This window comes from Oncorhynchus masou, chromosome 26 (genome assembly GCF_036934945.1).
Source record: "Oncorhynchus masou masou isolate Uvic2021 chromosome 26, UVic_Omas_1.1, whole genome shotgun sequence".
Taxonomy (NCBI): Eukaryota; Metazoa; Chordata; class Actinopteri; order Salmoniformes; family Salmonidae; genus Oncorhynchus; species Oncorhynchus masou.
This window is the reverse complement of record NC_088237.1, coordinates 25,058,181-25,074,225: the sequence shown is the minus strand read 5'-3', so window position 1 is coordinate 25,074,225 and position 16,045 is coordinate 25,058,181. Positions and strand designations below refer to the sequence as shown.

Below are 16,045 nucleotides of genomic sequence, written 5' to 3'. Positions count from 1 at the left end.
CATCATGTGTTGTGTACCCTACCTCCTTCCTGTACCTGCCAGGCCACTGGTATTAATTAGGTTAAATGAAGTGTTTCCATTAAAGCTTTATATAGCGATTGGAGAGGACTCCCTCTTAGCTTATTTATTATTTAATCAAATCTCTCTGGACCCAAAGTGGAGCACGCCTCACGACCCAGGCAAAGACGCACACACGCACACTCACACACACACCATTACCACTACCACTCCTGGCTGGGGAAGCAAGGAAGACACTCTCTCTCAAACTTTTTTAATTAGATGAATAAATCTTCCGCCGGCAGCCGGAGCACTGCACAGCCGCAACTACGGCAAAGGACGTGGTGTGCTACTACGGTAACACGGTCGTCACGAGCTGTACCTCTGGGATAGATGGGAGGGTTGGAGGGGTGGAGTTGTTTTTTTGATCTGTACTTTTGGGGTAGATGGGAGGATTGGAGGGGTGGAGTTGTTTATTTGATCTGTACTTCTGGGGTAGATGGGAGGGTTGGGGGGGGGTTGTTGATCTGAGCTGTACCTCTGGGATAGATGGGAGGGTTGGGGGGGTAGGGTTGTTGATCTGAGCTGTACCTCTAGGATAGATGGGAGGGGTGGAGTTGTTTATTTGATCTGTACTTCTGGGGTAGATGGGAGGGGTGGAGTTGTTTATTTGATCTGTACTTCTGGGATAGATGGGAGGGTTGGGGGGGGTTGTTGATCTGAGCTGTACCTCTGGGATAGATGGGAGGGTTGGGGGGTAGGGTTGTTGATCTGAGCTGTACCTCTAGGATAGATGGGAGGGGTGGAGTTGTTTATTTGATCTGTACTTCTGGGGTAGATGGGAGGGTTGGGGGGGTAAGGTTGTTTATCTGAGCTGTACCTCTGGGATAGATGGGAGGGTTGTTGATCTGAGCTGTACCTCTGGGATAGATGGGAGGGTTGGGGGGGTAGGGCTGTTGATCTGAGCTGTACCTCTAGGATGGTTGGGGGGGTAGGGTTGTTGATCTGAGCTGTACCTCTGGGATAGACGGGGGGTTGGGGGGTTAGGGTCGTTTATCTGAGCTGTACCTCTGGGATAGACGGGAGGGTTGTTGATCTGACGTGTTTCCTTAAATCTGCTGCTCCTACAAAACACTGATGATGCCTCTCTCAAGCGTGTGTTTGTGTGTGTGTGTCTGTGCGCTCCTCGCTCCCCTCAAACAGCAGCCACCAGGGTGCCAGTGGATGGGCAGTGAGGAGTGTGGACGGCACGTTCCTCTCCCCAAACCCCACAACAAACACACACACCCCCTCTCACTCACACACCCCCACCTCCCCCTCTTACTTTACCTCCCCTAAACCCCCCCAGCTAGCTGGCCGCTCACTCTCTTTTTAACTTTTAATATTCCCTCATTTTTTTAAACAAACGCTCTGATGCAGGGCGGAATAAAATCACAATAACAGCTCTGAGCTGTTGGGGAGGGAGGGAGGGAGCAGTGGTGTGTGTGTGTGAGATGTGGCTTGTTCATTCGTTTAATGTGGCTTTGCCTTTGAGGTGTTTGTTTGATCACAACACACATTAAGCTGCCCCCCCCACACACACACACACCTCCCTCCAATACACACACACACACACACACCTCCCTCCAATACACACACTCACACACACACCTCCCTCCAGTACACACACTCACACCTCCCTCCAATACACACACACACACACACCTCCCTCCAGTACACACACACACCTCCCCCGTTCAGTAGCGTTGGTAATGCAGTGGAGGAGCTCCTCCATGTCACATGGGCCATTACATTGATTACACAGATCTCCCCCCCCCCCCCCCCACACACACACACACACACACACACACACACACACACATACTTGCTGTGCAGACGAAGGGGCATTATTTTTTTGTTGAGTCAGTGTATAGCCCTGGTTTTTACATTGCCCAAGGCCCAAGGGGAAATCAATGGGAATAGGTTGTCAACAAATCACCATGTAATTTCAACATCGGGCACTTTGCTAAACTAGCTGGAGTAAGTGATCTGCACTCTCTTCACACTCTCTCTCACACACTTACACACACACAACCCATACCTCTTCACACACACTCTGAGCCATCAGCCGTGACAGCAAGCCATTTGTTACTGCTGAGCGCAAATCACTGAACTAGTGATTGTAGTCTGAATCCACACAGCCTGACGCTCTTATCATCCTCTTCAAAACATGGATATTATCCACCTCCACATTGTCTGGCATCTCCACCGAATAGTTCTCCCATACAGGATAATGGGTTGGTGACTGGTAAACACATCACAGAGCGCAGTCTTTTTACTCATGCTGTTTTGGTTATGACTGTCTCCACTGATGGTAAGGCTTGTAGAAATAGGATTATTTAGTATTTGTGACATGGTGCTAATGCAGTGATAATTACTACAAGAAACGGAGATGACCAATTTCCCCATGGTGGTTACTGCGATCGGGCGTCCATTTTGGGGCAGAGCACTGTATGGCTCAACAGTGATACATGGGATATGAGCCAAATACTAATGCCGTTGGCATCTAGTCAAAGGGCCTGTTTGTAGACATTGAAAAATGTCTACAAACATTTTCAATGTCTACAATCGCTTGTCCTTGGACTAATCACTGATTTAATGTGACGTTATTGGTCAAAGCCTTGTAGTGAAACCATCACTTTCACCTATCCAATCATGGTAGATCAGAGATTACTGCAAGGAAGAGATGCGTGTTCCAAGTACTTTACATTTACTTACAAAGTAATCCAACCAGGCTCTATGCTAACAGGAATGGACTCGATGTATTCAAACAGAGACCAAGCATTCCATGCTCCTCCTCCTCCTCTTCCCTCTCTCTCCCCGCCCCTCAGGCACCCAGCTGGAGAACCTGATGGAGACCATGAGGGCAGAGATCGCCGCCCAGCCCCCAGTGGAGGGCTCGTACGCTGCCCGCCGAGGGGACTACTGCATCGCCAATTTCTCCGCCGACGGAGAGTGGTATGTGTTTTGTCTTTCTGTCACATGGTGCTGCAATGTCTCCATTTTAATGTGTAGTAAAATACCTGACCCTATGTTGAGGTCTTGGAACTGATCTTTCTGTTGAAGAGAGAGCTATTGGTCCTACAATCCATCCCCTTTCCTTATGACTAGTGCCCAAGTCGGAGCTAATAGTTGGCGTTTGGGTTCAGCCAAAATGTGCATTAGAGGATCGTATTACAGCAACGGATAAGCTCCGCCCTTAACCTGGATGTGCGTCACCCACACCCTCTCTAATTGGCTTTTTGCCTGGATCTATTCTTATAGAGACCTTTGACGTTTGTAAAGGCCAGGTATCAACTTTCCAAAAAACAAAGCGTCCTACCTATTTATCTACCCTTTGTTCATACTGTTTCTGATTCTAAATCTGCCCGGCCATAAAATGGACATCACAAAGTCATGGCTCCTGAACGGCCCTGGTTTTTAAGACGGCCCCTTTTAGAACAGAGCTTTGTAGAGGTGTTGAGCCCTCGTCAACCCAGCCGGTACACCGGGTGTTGCCGGTGAAGTTTACAGATGGTGGCGGGGACAGATGGTAGTCGCGGAGGCGAAGTGCGTCGGGTGGGCGCCACCGGGTGTCTGCTATGACTTTGGGCCCCATCAAGGAGGTGACCGAGAGAGACGGTGGGAAGGAGAGGGAGAGAAGGGAAATGCCAAACTGATATTAAAAATAGAGACTCACCCCTTCCTAGCCAGGTGGACAGCTCATCATCTCCCTCCCCCTCTCCCCTCACTCAACTTCTGGGAACAAAAACTTTTACATTTTCGCATCCGCCAGCGATAGTTGAGGAGAGCTTTCAAAAGAGCCATCTGTGAGATGCATTGGCTGGGATTTAAAAAAAATGTTTTATCTTATTGTTCACTCGTAATTCCTAAACTCCCTTTGGCTGTTTTGCATGGAGAGCACCAGTCTGTTGTTAGTCCTGTTTTGTATGGAGAGCACCAGTCTGTTGTTACTCCTGTTTTGTATGGAGAGCACCAGTCTGTTGTTACTCCTGTTGTGTATGGAGAGCACCAGTCTGTTGTTAGTCCTGTTTTGTATGGAGAGCACCAGTCTGTTGTTAGTCCTGTTTTGTATGGAGAGCACCAGTCTGTTGTTACTCCTGTTTTGTATGGAGAGCACCAGTCTATTGTTACTCCTGTTGTGCATGGAGAGCACCAGTCTGTTGTTAGTCCTGTTTTGTATGGAGAGCACCAGTCTGTTGTTAGTCCTGTTTTGTATGGAGAGCACCAGTCTGTTGTTTCTCCTGTTGTGTATGGAGAGCACCAGTCTGTTGTTACTCCTGTTGTGCATGGAGAGCACCAGTCTGTTGTTACTCCTGTTTTGTATGGAGAGCACCAGTCTGTTGTTACTCCTGTTGTGCATGGAGAGCACCAGTCTGTTGTTACTCCTGTTTTGTATGGAGAGCACCAGTCTATTGTTACTCCTGTTGTGCATGGAGAGCACCAGTCTGTTGTTAGTCCTGTTTTGTATGGAGAGCACCAGTCTGTTGTTATTCCTGTTGTGCATGGAGAGCGCCAGTCTGTTGTTACTCCTGTTTTGTATGGAGAGCACCAGTCTGTTGTTAGTCCTGTTTTGTATGGAGAGCACCAGTCTGTTGTTACTCCTGTTGTGTATGGAGAGCACCAGTCAGTTGTTACTCCTGTTTTGTATGGAGAGCACCAGTCTGTTGTTAGTCCTGTTTTGTATGGAGAGCACCAGTCTATTGTTACTCCTGTTGTGCATGGAGAGCACCAGTCTGTTGTTAGTCCTGTTTTGTATGGAGAGCACCAGTCTGTTGTTATTCCTGTTGTGCATGGAGAGCGCCAGTCTGTTGTTACTCCTGTTTTGTATGGAGAGCACCAGTCTGTTGTTAGTCCTGTTTTGTATGGAGAGCACCAGTCTGTTGTTATTCCTGTTGTGCATGGAGAGCACCAGTCTGTTGTTACTCCTGTTTTGTATGGAGAGCACCAGTCCGTTGTTAGTCCTGTTTTGTATGGAGAGCACCAGTCTGTTGTTATTCCTGTTGTGCATGGAGAGCGCCAGTCTGTTGTTACTCCTGTTTTGTATGGAGAGCACCAGTCTGTTGTTAGTCCTGTTTTGTATGGAGAGCACCAGTCTGGTGTTACTCCTGTTGTGCATGGAGAGCACCAGTCTGTTGTTACTCCTGTTGTGCATGGAGAGCACCAGTCTGTTGTTACTCCTGTTGTGCATGGAGAGCACCAGTCTGTTGTTACGCCTGTTGTGCATGGAGAGCACCAGTCTGTTGTTACTCCTGTTGTGTATGGAGAGCACCAGTCAGTTGTTACTCCTGTTGTGTATGGAGAGCACCAGTCTGGTGTTACTCCTGTTGTGCATGGAGAGCACCAGTCTATTGTTACTCCTGTTGTGCATGGAGAGCACCAGTCTGTTGTTATTCCTGTTGTGCATGGAGAGCACCAGTCTGTTGTTTCTCCTGTTGTGCATGGAGAGTACCAGTCTGTTGTTACTCCTGTTGTGCATGGAGAGCACCAGTCTGTTGTTTCTCCTGTTGTGTATGGAGAGCACCAGTCAGTTGTTACTCCTGTTTTGTATGGAGAGCACCAGTCTGTTGTTAGTCCTGTTTTGTATGGAGAGCGCCAGTCTATTGTTACTCCTGTTGTGCATGGAGAGCACCAGTCTGTTGTTAGTCCTGTTTTGTATGGAGAGCACCAGTCTGTTGTTACTCCTGTTTTGTATGGAGAGCACCAGTCTGTTGTTAGTCCTGTTTTGTATGGAGAGCACCAGTCTGTTGTTACTCCTGTTGTGTATGGAGAGCACCAGTCAGTTGTTACTCCTGTTGTGTATGGAGAGCACCAGTCTGTTGTTACTCCTGTTGTGCATGGAGAGCACCAGTCTGTTGTTACTCCTGTTGTGCATGGAGAGCACCAGTCTGTTGTTACTCCTGTTGTGCATGGAGAGCACCAGTCTGTTGTTACGCCTGTTGTGCATGGAGAGCACCAGTCTGTTGTTACTCCTGTTGTGTATGGAGAGCACCAGTCAGTTGTTACTCCTGTTGTGTATGGAGAGCACCAGTCTGGTGTTACTCCTGTTGTGCATGGAGAGCACCAGTCTATTGTTACTCCTGTTGTGCATGGAGAGCACCAGTCTGTTGTTACTCCTGTTTTGTATGGAGAGCACCAGTCTGTTGTTAGTCCTGTTTTGTATGGAGAGCACCAGTCTATTGTTACTCCTGTTGTGCATGGAGAGCACCAGTCTGTTGTTACTCCTGTTTTGTATGGAGAGCACCAGTCTGGTGTTACTCCTGTTGTGCATGGAGAGCACCAGTCTATTGTTACTCCTGTTGTGCATGGAGAGCACCAGTCAGTTGTTACTCCTGTTTTGTATGGAGAGCACCAGTCTGGTGTTACTCCTGTTGTGCATGGAGAGCACCAGTCTATTGTTACTCCTGTTGTGCATGGAGAGCACCAGTCTGTTGTTACTCCTGTTTTGTATGGAGAGCACCAGTCAGTTGTTACTCCTGTTGTGTATGGAGAGCACCAGTCTGTTGTTACTCCTGTTGTGCATGGAGAATACCAGTCTATTGTTAATCCTGTTGTGCATGGAGAGCACCAGTCTGTTGTTACTCCTGTTGTGCATGGAGAGCACCAGTCTGTTGTTACTCCTGTTGTGTATGGAGAGCACCAGTCTGTTGTTACTCCTGTTGTGCATGGAGAGCACCAGTCTATTGTTACTCCTGTTGTGCATGGAGAGCACCAGTCTATTGTTACTCCTGTTGTGCATGGAGAGCACCAGTCTGTTGTTACTCCTGTTGTGCATGTAGAGCACCAGTCTGTTGTTACTCCTGTTGTGCATGGAGAGCACCAGTCTGTTGTTACTCCTGTTGTGCATGGAGAGCACCAGTCTGTTGTTACTCCTGTTGTGCATGGAGAGCACCAGTCTGTTGTTACTCCTGTTTTGTATGGAGAGCACCAGTCTGTTGTTACTCCTGTTGTGCATGGAGAGCACCAGTATGTTGTTACTCCTGTTGTGCATGGAGAGCACCAGTCTGTTGTTACTCCTGTTGTGCATGGAGAGCACCAGTCTATTGTTACTCCTGTTTTGTATGGAGAGCACCAGTCTATTGTTACTCCTGTTGTGCATGGAGAGCACCAGTCTGTTGTTACTCCTGTTGTGCATGGAGAGCACCAGTCTGTTGTTTCTCCTGTTTTGTATGGAGAGCACCAGTCAGTTGTTACTCCTGTTGTGTATGGAGAGCACCAGTCTGGTGTTACTCCTGTTGTGCATGGAGAGCACCAGTCTATTGTTACTCCTGTTGTGCATGGAGAGCACCAGTCTGTTGTTACTCCTGTTTTGTATGGAGAGCACCAGTCTGTTGTTAGTCCTGTTTTGTATGGAGAGCACCAGTCTATTGTTACTCCTGTTGTGCATGGAGAGCACCAGTCTGTTGTTACTCCTGTTTTGTATGGAGAGCACCAGTCTGGTGTTACTCCTGTTGTGCATGGAGAGCACCAGTCTATTGTTACTCCTGTTGTGCATGGAGAGCACCAGTCTGTTGTTACTCCTGTTTTGTATGGAGAGCACCAGTCTGGTGTTACTCCTGTTGTGCATGGAGAGCACCAGTCTATTGTTACTCCTGTTGTGCATGGAGAGCACCAGTCTGTTGTTACTCCTGTTTTGTATGGAGAGCACCAGTCTGGTGTTACTCCTGTTGTGCATGGAGAGCACCAGTCTATTGTTACTCCTGTTGTGCATGGAGAGCACCAGTCTGTTGTTACTCCTGTTTTGTATGGAGAGCACCAGTCAGTTGTTACTCCTGTTGTGTATGGAGAGCACCAGTCTGTTGTTACTCCTGTTGTGCATGGAGAATACCAGTCTATTGTTAATCCTGTTGTGCATGGAGAGCACCAGTCTGTTGTTACTCCTGTTTTGTATGGAGAGCACCAGTCTGTTGTTACTCCTGTTGTGCATGGAGAGCACCAGTCTGTTGTTACTCCTGTTGTGCATGGAGAGCACCAGTCTGTTGTTACTCCTGTTGTGTATGGAGAGCACCAGTCTGTTGTTACTCCTGTTGTGCATGGAGAGCACCAGTCTATTGTTACTCCTGTTGTGCATGGAGAGCACCAGTCTATTGTTACTCCTGTTGTGCATGGAGAGCACCAGTCTGTTGTTACTCCTGTTGTGCATGGAGAGCACCAGTCTGTTGTTACTCCTGTTGTGCATGGAGAGCACCAGTCTGTTGTTACTCCTGTTGTGCATGGAGAGCACCAGTCTGTTGTTACTCCTGTTGTGCATGGAGAGCACCAGTCTGTTGTTACTCCTGTTTTGTATGGAGAGCACCAGTCTGTTGTTACTCCTGTTGTGCATGGAGAGCACCAGTCTGTTGTTACTCCTGTTGTGCATGGAGAGCACCAGTCTGTTGTTACTCCTGTTGTGCATGGAGAGCACCAGTCTGTTGTTACTCCTGTTTTGTATGGAGAGCACCAGTCTATTGTTACTCCTGTTGTGCATGGAGAGCACCAGTCTGTTGTTTCTCCTGTTGTGCATGGAGAGCACCAGTCTGTTGTTTCTCCTGTTTTGTATGGAGAGCACCAGTCTGTTGTTACTCCTGTTTTGTATGGAGAGCACCAGTCTGTTGTTACTCCTGTTTTGTATGGAGAGCACCAGTATGTTGTTACTCCTGTTTTGTATGGAGAGCACCAGTCTGTTGTTACTCCTGTTTTGTATGGAGAGCACCAGTCTGTTGTTTCTCCTGTTTTGTATGGAGAGCACCAGTCTGTTGTTTCTCCTGTTTTGTATGGAGAGCACCAGTCTGTTGTTTCTCCTGTTTTGTATGGAGAGCACCAGTCTGTTGTTGCTCCTGTTGTGTATGGAGAGCACCAGTCTGTTGTTTCTCCTGTTGTGTATGGAGAGCACCAGTCTGTTGTTTCTCCTGTTGTGTATGGAGAGCACCAGTCTGTTGTTTCTCCTGTTGTGTATGGAGAGCACCAGTCTGTTGTTTCTCCTGTTTTGTATGGAGAGCACCAGTCTATTGTTACTCCTGTTGTGTATGGAGAGCACCAGTCTGTTGTTTCTCCTGTTGTGCATGGAGAGCACCAGTCTGTTGTTTCTCCTGTTGTGTATGGAGAGCACCAGTCTATTGTTACTCCTGTTGTGCATGGAGAGCACCAGTCTGTTGTTTCTCCTGTTGTGCATGGAGAGCACCAGTCTGTTGTTTCTCCTGTTGTGTATGGAGAGCACCAGTCTGTTGTTTCTCCTGTTGTGTATGGAGAGCACCAGTCTGTTGTTTCTCCTGTTGTGTATGGAGAGCACCAGTCTGTTGTTTCTCCTGTTGTGCATGGAGAGCACCAGTCTGTTGTTTCTCCTGTTGTGTATGGAGAGCACCAGTCTGTTGTTTCTCCTGTTGTGTATGGAGAGCACCAGTCTGTTGTTTCTCCTGTTGTGTATGGAGAGCACCAGTCTGTTGTTTCTCCTGTTGTGTATGGAGAGCACCAGTCTGTTGTTTCTCCTGTTGTGTATGGAGAGCACCAGTCTGTTGTTTCTCCTGTTGTGCATGGAGAGCACCAGTCTGTTGTTTCTCCTGTTGTGTATGGAGAGCACCAGTCTGTTGTTACTCCTGTTGTGCATGGAGAGCACCAGTCTGTTGTTTCTCCTGTTGTGTATGGAGAGCACCAGTCTGTTGTTTCTCCTGTTGTGCATGGAGAGCACCAGTCTGTTGTTACTCCTGTTGTGCATGGAGAGCGCCAGTCTGTTGTTACTCCTGTTGTGTATGGAGAGCACCAGTCTGTTGTTACGCCTGTTGTGCATGGAGAGCACCAGTCTGTTGTTTCTCCTGTTGTGTATGGAGAGCACCAGTCTGTTGTTACTCCTGTTGTGTATGGAGAGCACCAGTCTGTTGTTACTCCTGTTGTGTATGGAGAGCACCAGTCTGTTGTTTCTCCTGTTGTGTATGGAGAGCACCAGTCTGTTGTTACTCCTGTTGTGTATGGAGAGCACCAGTCTGTTGTTACTCCTGTTGTGTATGGAGAGCACCAGTCTGTTGTTTCTCCAGTTGTGCATGGAGAGCACCAGTCTGTTGTTACTCCTGTTGTGCATGGAGAGCACCAGTCTGTTGTTTCTCCTGTTGTGGATGGAGAGCACCAGTCTGTTGTTACTCCTGTTTTGTATGGAGAGCACCAGTCAGTTGTTACTCCTGTTGTGTATGGAGAGCACCAGTCTGTTGTTAGTCCTGTTTTGCATGGAGAGCACCAGTCTGTTGTTTCTCCTGTTGTGTATGGAGAGCACCAGTCTGTTGTTTCTCCTGTTGTGCATGGAGAGCACCAGTCTGTTGTTTCTCCTGTTGTGTATGGAGAGCACCAGTCTGTTGTTACTCCTGTTGTGCATGGAGAGCACCAGTCTGTTGTTAGTCCTGTTTTGCATGGAGAGCACCAGTCTGTTGTTTCTCCTGTTGTGTATGGAGAGCACCAGTCTGTTGTTTCTCCTGTTGTGCATGGAGAGCACCAGTCTGTTGTTTCTCCTGTTGTGTATGGAGAGCACCAGTCTGTTGTTACTCCTGTTGTGTATGGAGAGCACCAGTCTGTTGTTTCTCCTGTTGTGCATGGAGAGCACCAGTCTGTTGTTACTCCTGTTGTGCATGGAGAGCGCCAGTCTGTTGTTACTCCTGTTGTGTATGGAGAGCACCAGTCTGTTGTTACGCCTGTTGTGCATGGAGAGCACCAGTCTGTTGTTTCTCCTGTTGTGTATGGAGAGCACCAGTCTGTTGTTACTCCTGTTGTGTATGGAGAGCACCAGTCTGTTGTTACTCCTGTTGTGTATGGAGAGCACCAGTCTGTTGTTTCTCCTGTTGTGTATGGAGAGCACCAGTCTGTTGTTACTCCTGTTGTGTATGGAGAGCACCAGTCTGTTGTTACTCCTGTTGTGTATGGAGAGCACCAGTCTGTTGTTTCTCCAGTTGTGCATGGAGAGCACCAGTCTGTTGTTACTCCTGTTGTGCATGGAGAGCACCAGTCTGTTGTTTCTCCTGTTGTGTATGGAGAGCACCAGTCTGTTGTTACTCCTGTTTTGTATGGAGAGCACCAGTCAGTTGTTACTCCTGTTGTGTATGGAGAGCACCAGTCTGTTGTTAGTCCTGTTTTGTATGGAGAGCACCAGTCTGTTGTTACTCCTGTTGTGCATGGAGAGCACCAGTCTGTTGTTTCTCCTGTTGTGTATGGAGAGCACCAGTCTGTTGTTACTCCTGTTTTGTATGGAGAGCACCAGTCAGTTGTTACTCCTGTTGTGTATGGAGAGCACCAGTCTGTTGTTAGTCCTGTTGTGTATGGAGAGCACCAGTCAGTTGTTACTCCTGTTGTGCATGGAGAGCACCAGTCTGTTGTTAGTCCTGTTGTGTATGGAGAGCACCAGTCTGTTACTCCTTTCCAGGAAATGCTGCGGTTCTTCCTTTTTATGCAAAATATGTTTTGTCTTAGTGTTTCCCGGGACCTGTTATTCTGTTGTTCATTGAGGTAATTTCCAACCATAGTGAGTGTTGTACCTCTTTATTCTGAGGAGGAGGGAGATTTGCTGGAACTATTAAAGACGAATTAGGGTTGGGTTCCTTTAAAGGCCTGTTGAATGCAGCCACTGAGGAGTTCTGAATGAGTCTGTGTGTCTGTCATTCTCTCTCTTTCTCTCTGTCACTGTTTGTCTGGCTCTCGCTCTCTCGTCACTTTCTCCCTGACTGTTTCTTTTTCTATCTCTCGTCTCTCATCATTTCGCTTGTTCTCGCTCTCTTGTCTCTTTCTCTCTTGTCTCTTTCTCTCTTGTCTCTTTCTTGTCTCTCTCTCTGTCTCTCTCTCTGTCTCTCTCTTTCTCTCTCTGTGTCTCTTTCTCTCTCTCCCCTGATCTGTCCACTCCACCGTTGCCTAATTGTTATTAGCGTTTGTTTTCTCCTTCTGTCCATCCTGTCTCTCATCTCCTCCTCGGGTTGATGTGGGTGATGTGGGCCACACAGTGATTGAAAGGCTCTTTGACTTGCCTCTCCCTCCCACTGAGCTACCCCACAATGCACTTCACCAATTGGCTTCAATACCTTTTATTTTTGATTAACTCTGTGCTTTTCTGGTACTATAGGCTTAGATTGTAGATGTACGATTTCTCACCCACCTCTTGAAATGAACAAGTCATACAGGCCAATATAATTCCCCTTGTTTCTATACAGTGGCCTGTCTGAAATGGAACATTTCAAATCCCATAGGATCTCTCTCTCCTCAAAGACCTTATCACTACAGACATATCCACCACCACACCAGCTCTCATGGGAAATAAGAACGGAATGATTTACTCATCTCCTTGTACCTCCCTCTCTCGTCTTCTCTCTCTCTCTTCTCCCTCTCTCCTCTCTCTCTCATCTTCTCTCTTTCTCATCTTCTCCCTCTCTTCTCCCTCTCTCCTCTCTCATCTTCTCTCTTTCTCTCTCTCATCTTCTCTCTCATCTCTATCACTCTTACTCTACATCTCCATCTCTCTTCTTTCTTTCAATTATCACATTTTTTTCTCTCTCATCTTCCCCTCCATCTTTTCCTTCACTTACCTCTCTAAAGGTACAGAGCCCGGGTGGAGAAAGTTCAATCGCCAGCAAAGGTCCATGTGTTCTACATCGACTATGGCAATGTGAGTACCTTGATAGCTGTATCCCTCTCTACGTGAGTACCTTTATAGCTCTATCCCTCTCAACGTGAGTATCTTGATAGCTCTATCCCTCTACGTGAGTACCTTTATAGCTCTATCCCTCTCTACGTGAGTACCTTTATAGCTCTATCCCTCTCTACGTGAGTACCTTTATAGCTGTATCCCTCTCTACGTGAGTACCTTTATACCTGTATCCCTCTACATGAGTACCTTTATACCTGTATCCCTCTCTGTGAGTACCTTTATAGCTCTATCCCTCTCTGCGTGAGTACCTTGATAGCTCTATCCCTCTCTACGTGAGTACCTTTATACCTGTAACCCTCTCTACGTGAGTACCTTTATGGCTCTATCCCTCCCTACGTGAGTACCTTTATACCTCTATCCCTCTCTACGTGAGTACCTTTATAGCCGTATCCCTCTCTACGTGAGTACCTTTATACCTGTATCCCTCTCTATGTGAGTACCTTTATGCCTGTATCCCTCTCTACGTGAGTACCTTTATAGCTCTATCCCTCTCTATGTGAGTACCTTTATAGCTCTATCCCTCTCTACGTGAGTACCTTTATACCTGTATCCCTCTCTACGTGAGTACCTTTATAGCTCTATCCCTCTCTACGTGAGTACCTACCTGTGTGTTTGTGTCCATGTGTGTGTGACTGTGTGTGTCCCTGTTCATGTGTGTGTGTCCCTGTTCATGTGTGTGTGTCCCTGTTCATGTGTGTGTGACTGTGTGTGTCCCTGTTCATGTGTGGGTGACTGTGTGTGTCCCTGTTCATGTGTGTGTCCCTGTTCATGTGTGTGTCCCTGTTCATGTGTGTGTCCCTGTTCACGTGTGTGTGTCCCAGTTCACGTGTGTGTGTCCCAGTTCACGTGTGTGTGTGTCCCAGTTCACGTGTGTGTGTGTCCCAGTTCACGTGTGTGTGTGTCCCAGTTCACGTGTGTGTGTGTCCCAGTTCACGTGTGTGTGTGTCCCAGTTCACGTGTGTGTGTGTCCCAGTTCACGTGTGTGTGTGTCCCAGTTCACGTGTGTGTGTGTCCCAGTTCGCGTGTGTGTGTCCCAGTTCGCGTGTGTGTGTCCCAGTTCGCGTGTGTGTGTGTCCCAGTTCGCGTGTGTGTGTGTGTCCCTGTTCGCGTGTGTGTGTGTCCCAGTTCGCGTGTGTGTCCCAGTTCGCGTGTGTGTGTGTCCCTGTTCGCGTGTGTGTCTGTCCCTGTTCGCGTGTGTGTCTGTCCCTGTTCGCGTGTGTGTCTGTCCCTGTTCGCGTGTGTGTCTGTCCCTGTTCGCGTGTGTGTCTGTCCCTGTTCGCGTGTGTGTCTGTCCCTGTTCGTGTGTGTGTCTGTCCCTGTTCGTGTGTGTGTCTGTCCCTGTCCGTGTGTTTGTCTGTCCCTGTTCGTGTGTGTCCGTGTGTGTGTGTGTGTGTGTCTGTCTGTGTGTGTGTGTGTCTGTCCGTGTGTGTGTGTGTGTCCGTGTGTGTGTGTGTGTGTCCGTGTGTGTGTCCGTGTGTGTGTGTGTCTGTTTGTGTGTCCCTGTTTTTGTGTGTCCCTGTTTGTGTGTGTCCCTGTTTGTGTGTATCCCTGTTTGTGTGTGTCCCTGTCCGTGTGTGTGTGTGTCCCTGTCCGTGTGTGTGTGTGTGTCCCTGTCCGTCTGTGTGTGTGTGTCCCTGTCCGTCTGTGTGTGTGTGTCCCTGTCCGTCTGTGTGTGTGTGTCCCTGTCCGTCTGTGTGTGTGTGTCCCTGTCCGTGTGTGTGTGTCCCTGTCCGTGTGTGTGTGTCCCTGTCCGTGTGTGTGTGTGTGTCCCCCTGTCCCTGTTTGTGTGTGTGTCCCTGTCCGTGTGTGTGTGTGTGTCCCTGTCCGTGTGTGTGTGTCCCTGTCCCTGTTTGTGTGTGTGTCCCTGTCCGTGTGTGTGTCCCTGTTTGTGTGTGTGTCCCTGTTTGTGTGTGTGTCCCTGTTTGTGTGTGTGTCCCTGTTTGTGTGTGTGTCCCTGTTTGTGTGTGTGTCCCTGTTTGTGTGTGTGTGTCCCTGTTTGTGTGTGTGTCCCTGTATGTGTGTGTCCCTGTATGTGTGTGTCCCTGTTTGTGTGTGTCCCTGTTTGTGTGTGTCCCTGTTTGTGTGTGTCCCTGTTTGTGTGTGTGTCCCTGTTTGTGTGTGTGTCCCTGTTTGTGTGTGTGTCCCTGTTTGTGTGTGTGTCCCTGTTTGTGTGTGTGTGTGTGTGTGTCCCTGTTTGTGTGTGTGTCCCTGTTTGTGTGTGTGTCCCTGTATGTGTGTGTCCCTGTTTGTGTGTGTCCCTGTTTGTGTGTGTCCCTGTTTGTGTGTGTCCCTGTTTGTGTGTGTCCCTGTTTGTGTGTGTCCCTGTTTGTGTGTGTGTCCCTGTTTGTGTGTGTGTCCCTGTTTGTGTGTGTGTGTGTGTGTGGGTCCACATGCATTTGGAGCTGACTTCAGCTCGACAATGACAAGTGTAGTGGTAAGTAGCCATCATGAAAGAACTATATCTTGTCTTTTGAAGGATGGTCCTATGTCTCTCCTCTGGCTCAGATGATGCTCTATCAGGTTAGCATCCAGCACCAGCCTAGTTAATGGCCAACTGTGGCGAACTCTGTGGCTGAATGCGATTCACAGGAATCACTTTCCCAGAATCAAAATCACTTTAGCCGTACAGAGCCATCAAGCAGGGCATCAATCATGTCCTATGTAGTTGAGGCGTTGTTGTTTCTGTCTTCAGAGCACCATATTCCCAGTAATATAATCCCTATCTGAGCTGTTAGTCTGGGAAATGGCTCTGCAGGCCTTTTCTCTCTATATATTCTGGATGACGAAAGCAGTGTGTGTGTGTGTGTGTGTGCGCATCTCTGCACATCTGTGTCGTACCACCGCCACAAAGTGGCCCATCCAGCCGATCCTCCCCCCATGGGAGATTACCCATGGTGCAGTGCGGTGCATTTATGTGCGTCGTGCCTGTGACCTCATAGTGGGCGCCCAGGGCTGAGTATGGCAGACGTGATGTGTCCTGGCATGTTGCTGAAAGTGTGATTCTCTCTGAGCTGGCTGGGAGCCCCCACAACAACTGGGAAGCTGCTGCTATGGAGGGCTCTCTCCCTCTCTCCCTCTTCATCTGTTTTTAATCTCTCTGGCTCTCCTCTCTCTTGTCTGTCGCTTTCTCTTCCTCTCTCTATTGTGTTCTCTACTTGCATTTCTTTCCTCTCTCTTGTCTGTCTCATTTTGCTCAATCTCCTCAATAATATTCTATTATAATATCAAACTTCATATCTTCAACATGTCCATCCATCCTAATCAAATCGTCCGGCCGAAATTACTGCCCGGTCATTTGAATGTAACCATAGAACACATCGTATTTGGTCATAATTTCCACATTTACTGTGCTATCGAACT

The 16,045-nt window shown here is 48.1% G+C and overlaps 1 protein-coding gene across 1 annotated transcript in view; it reads left to right on the top strand.

Moving 5' to 3' along the window:
- The window catches only part of LOC135515092 (staphylococcal nuclease domain-containing protein 1-like), a 335,980-nt gene that overhangs the window by 250,734 nt on the left and 69,201 nt on the right, over positions 1–16,045 (top strand). The window contains exons 10-11 of the mRNA XM_064938925.1: positions 2,868–2,994; positions 12,574–12,643. Of these exons, the coding sequence (XP_064794997.1) occupies positions 2,868–2,994; positions 12,574–12,643 (197 nt within the window). The remainder of the gene's footprint in view (positions 1–2,867; positions 2,995–12,573; positions 12,644–16,045) is intronic.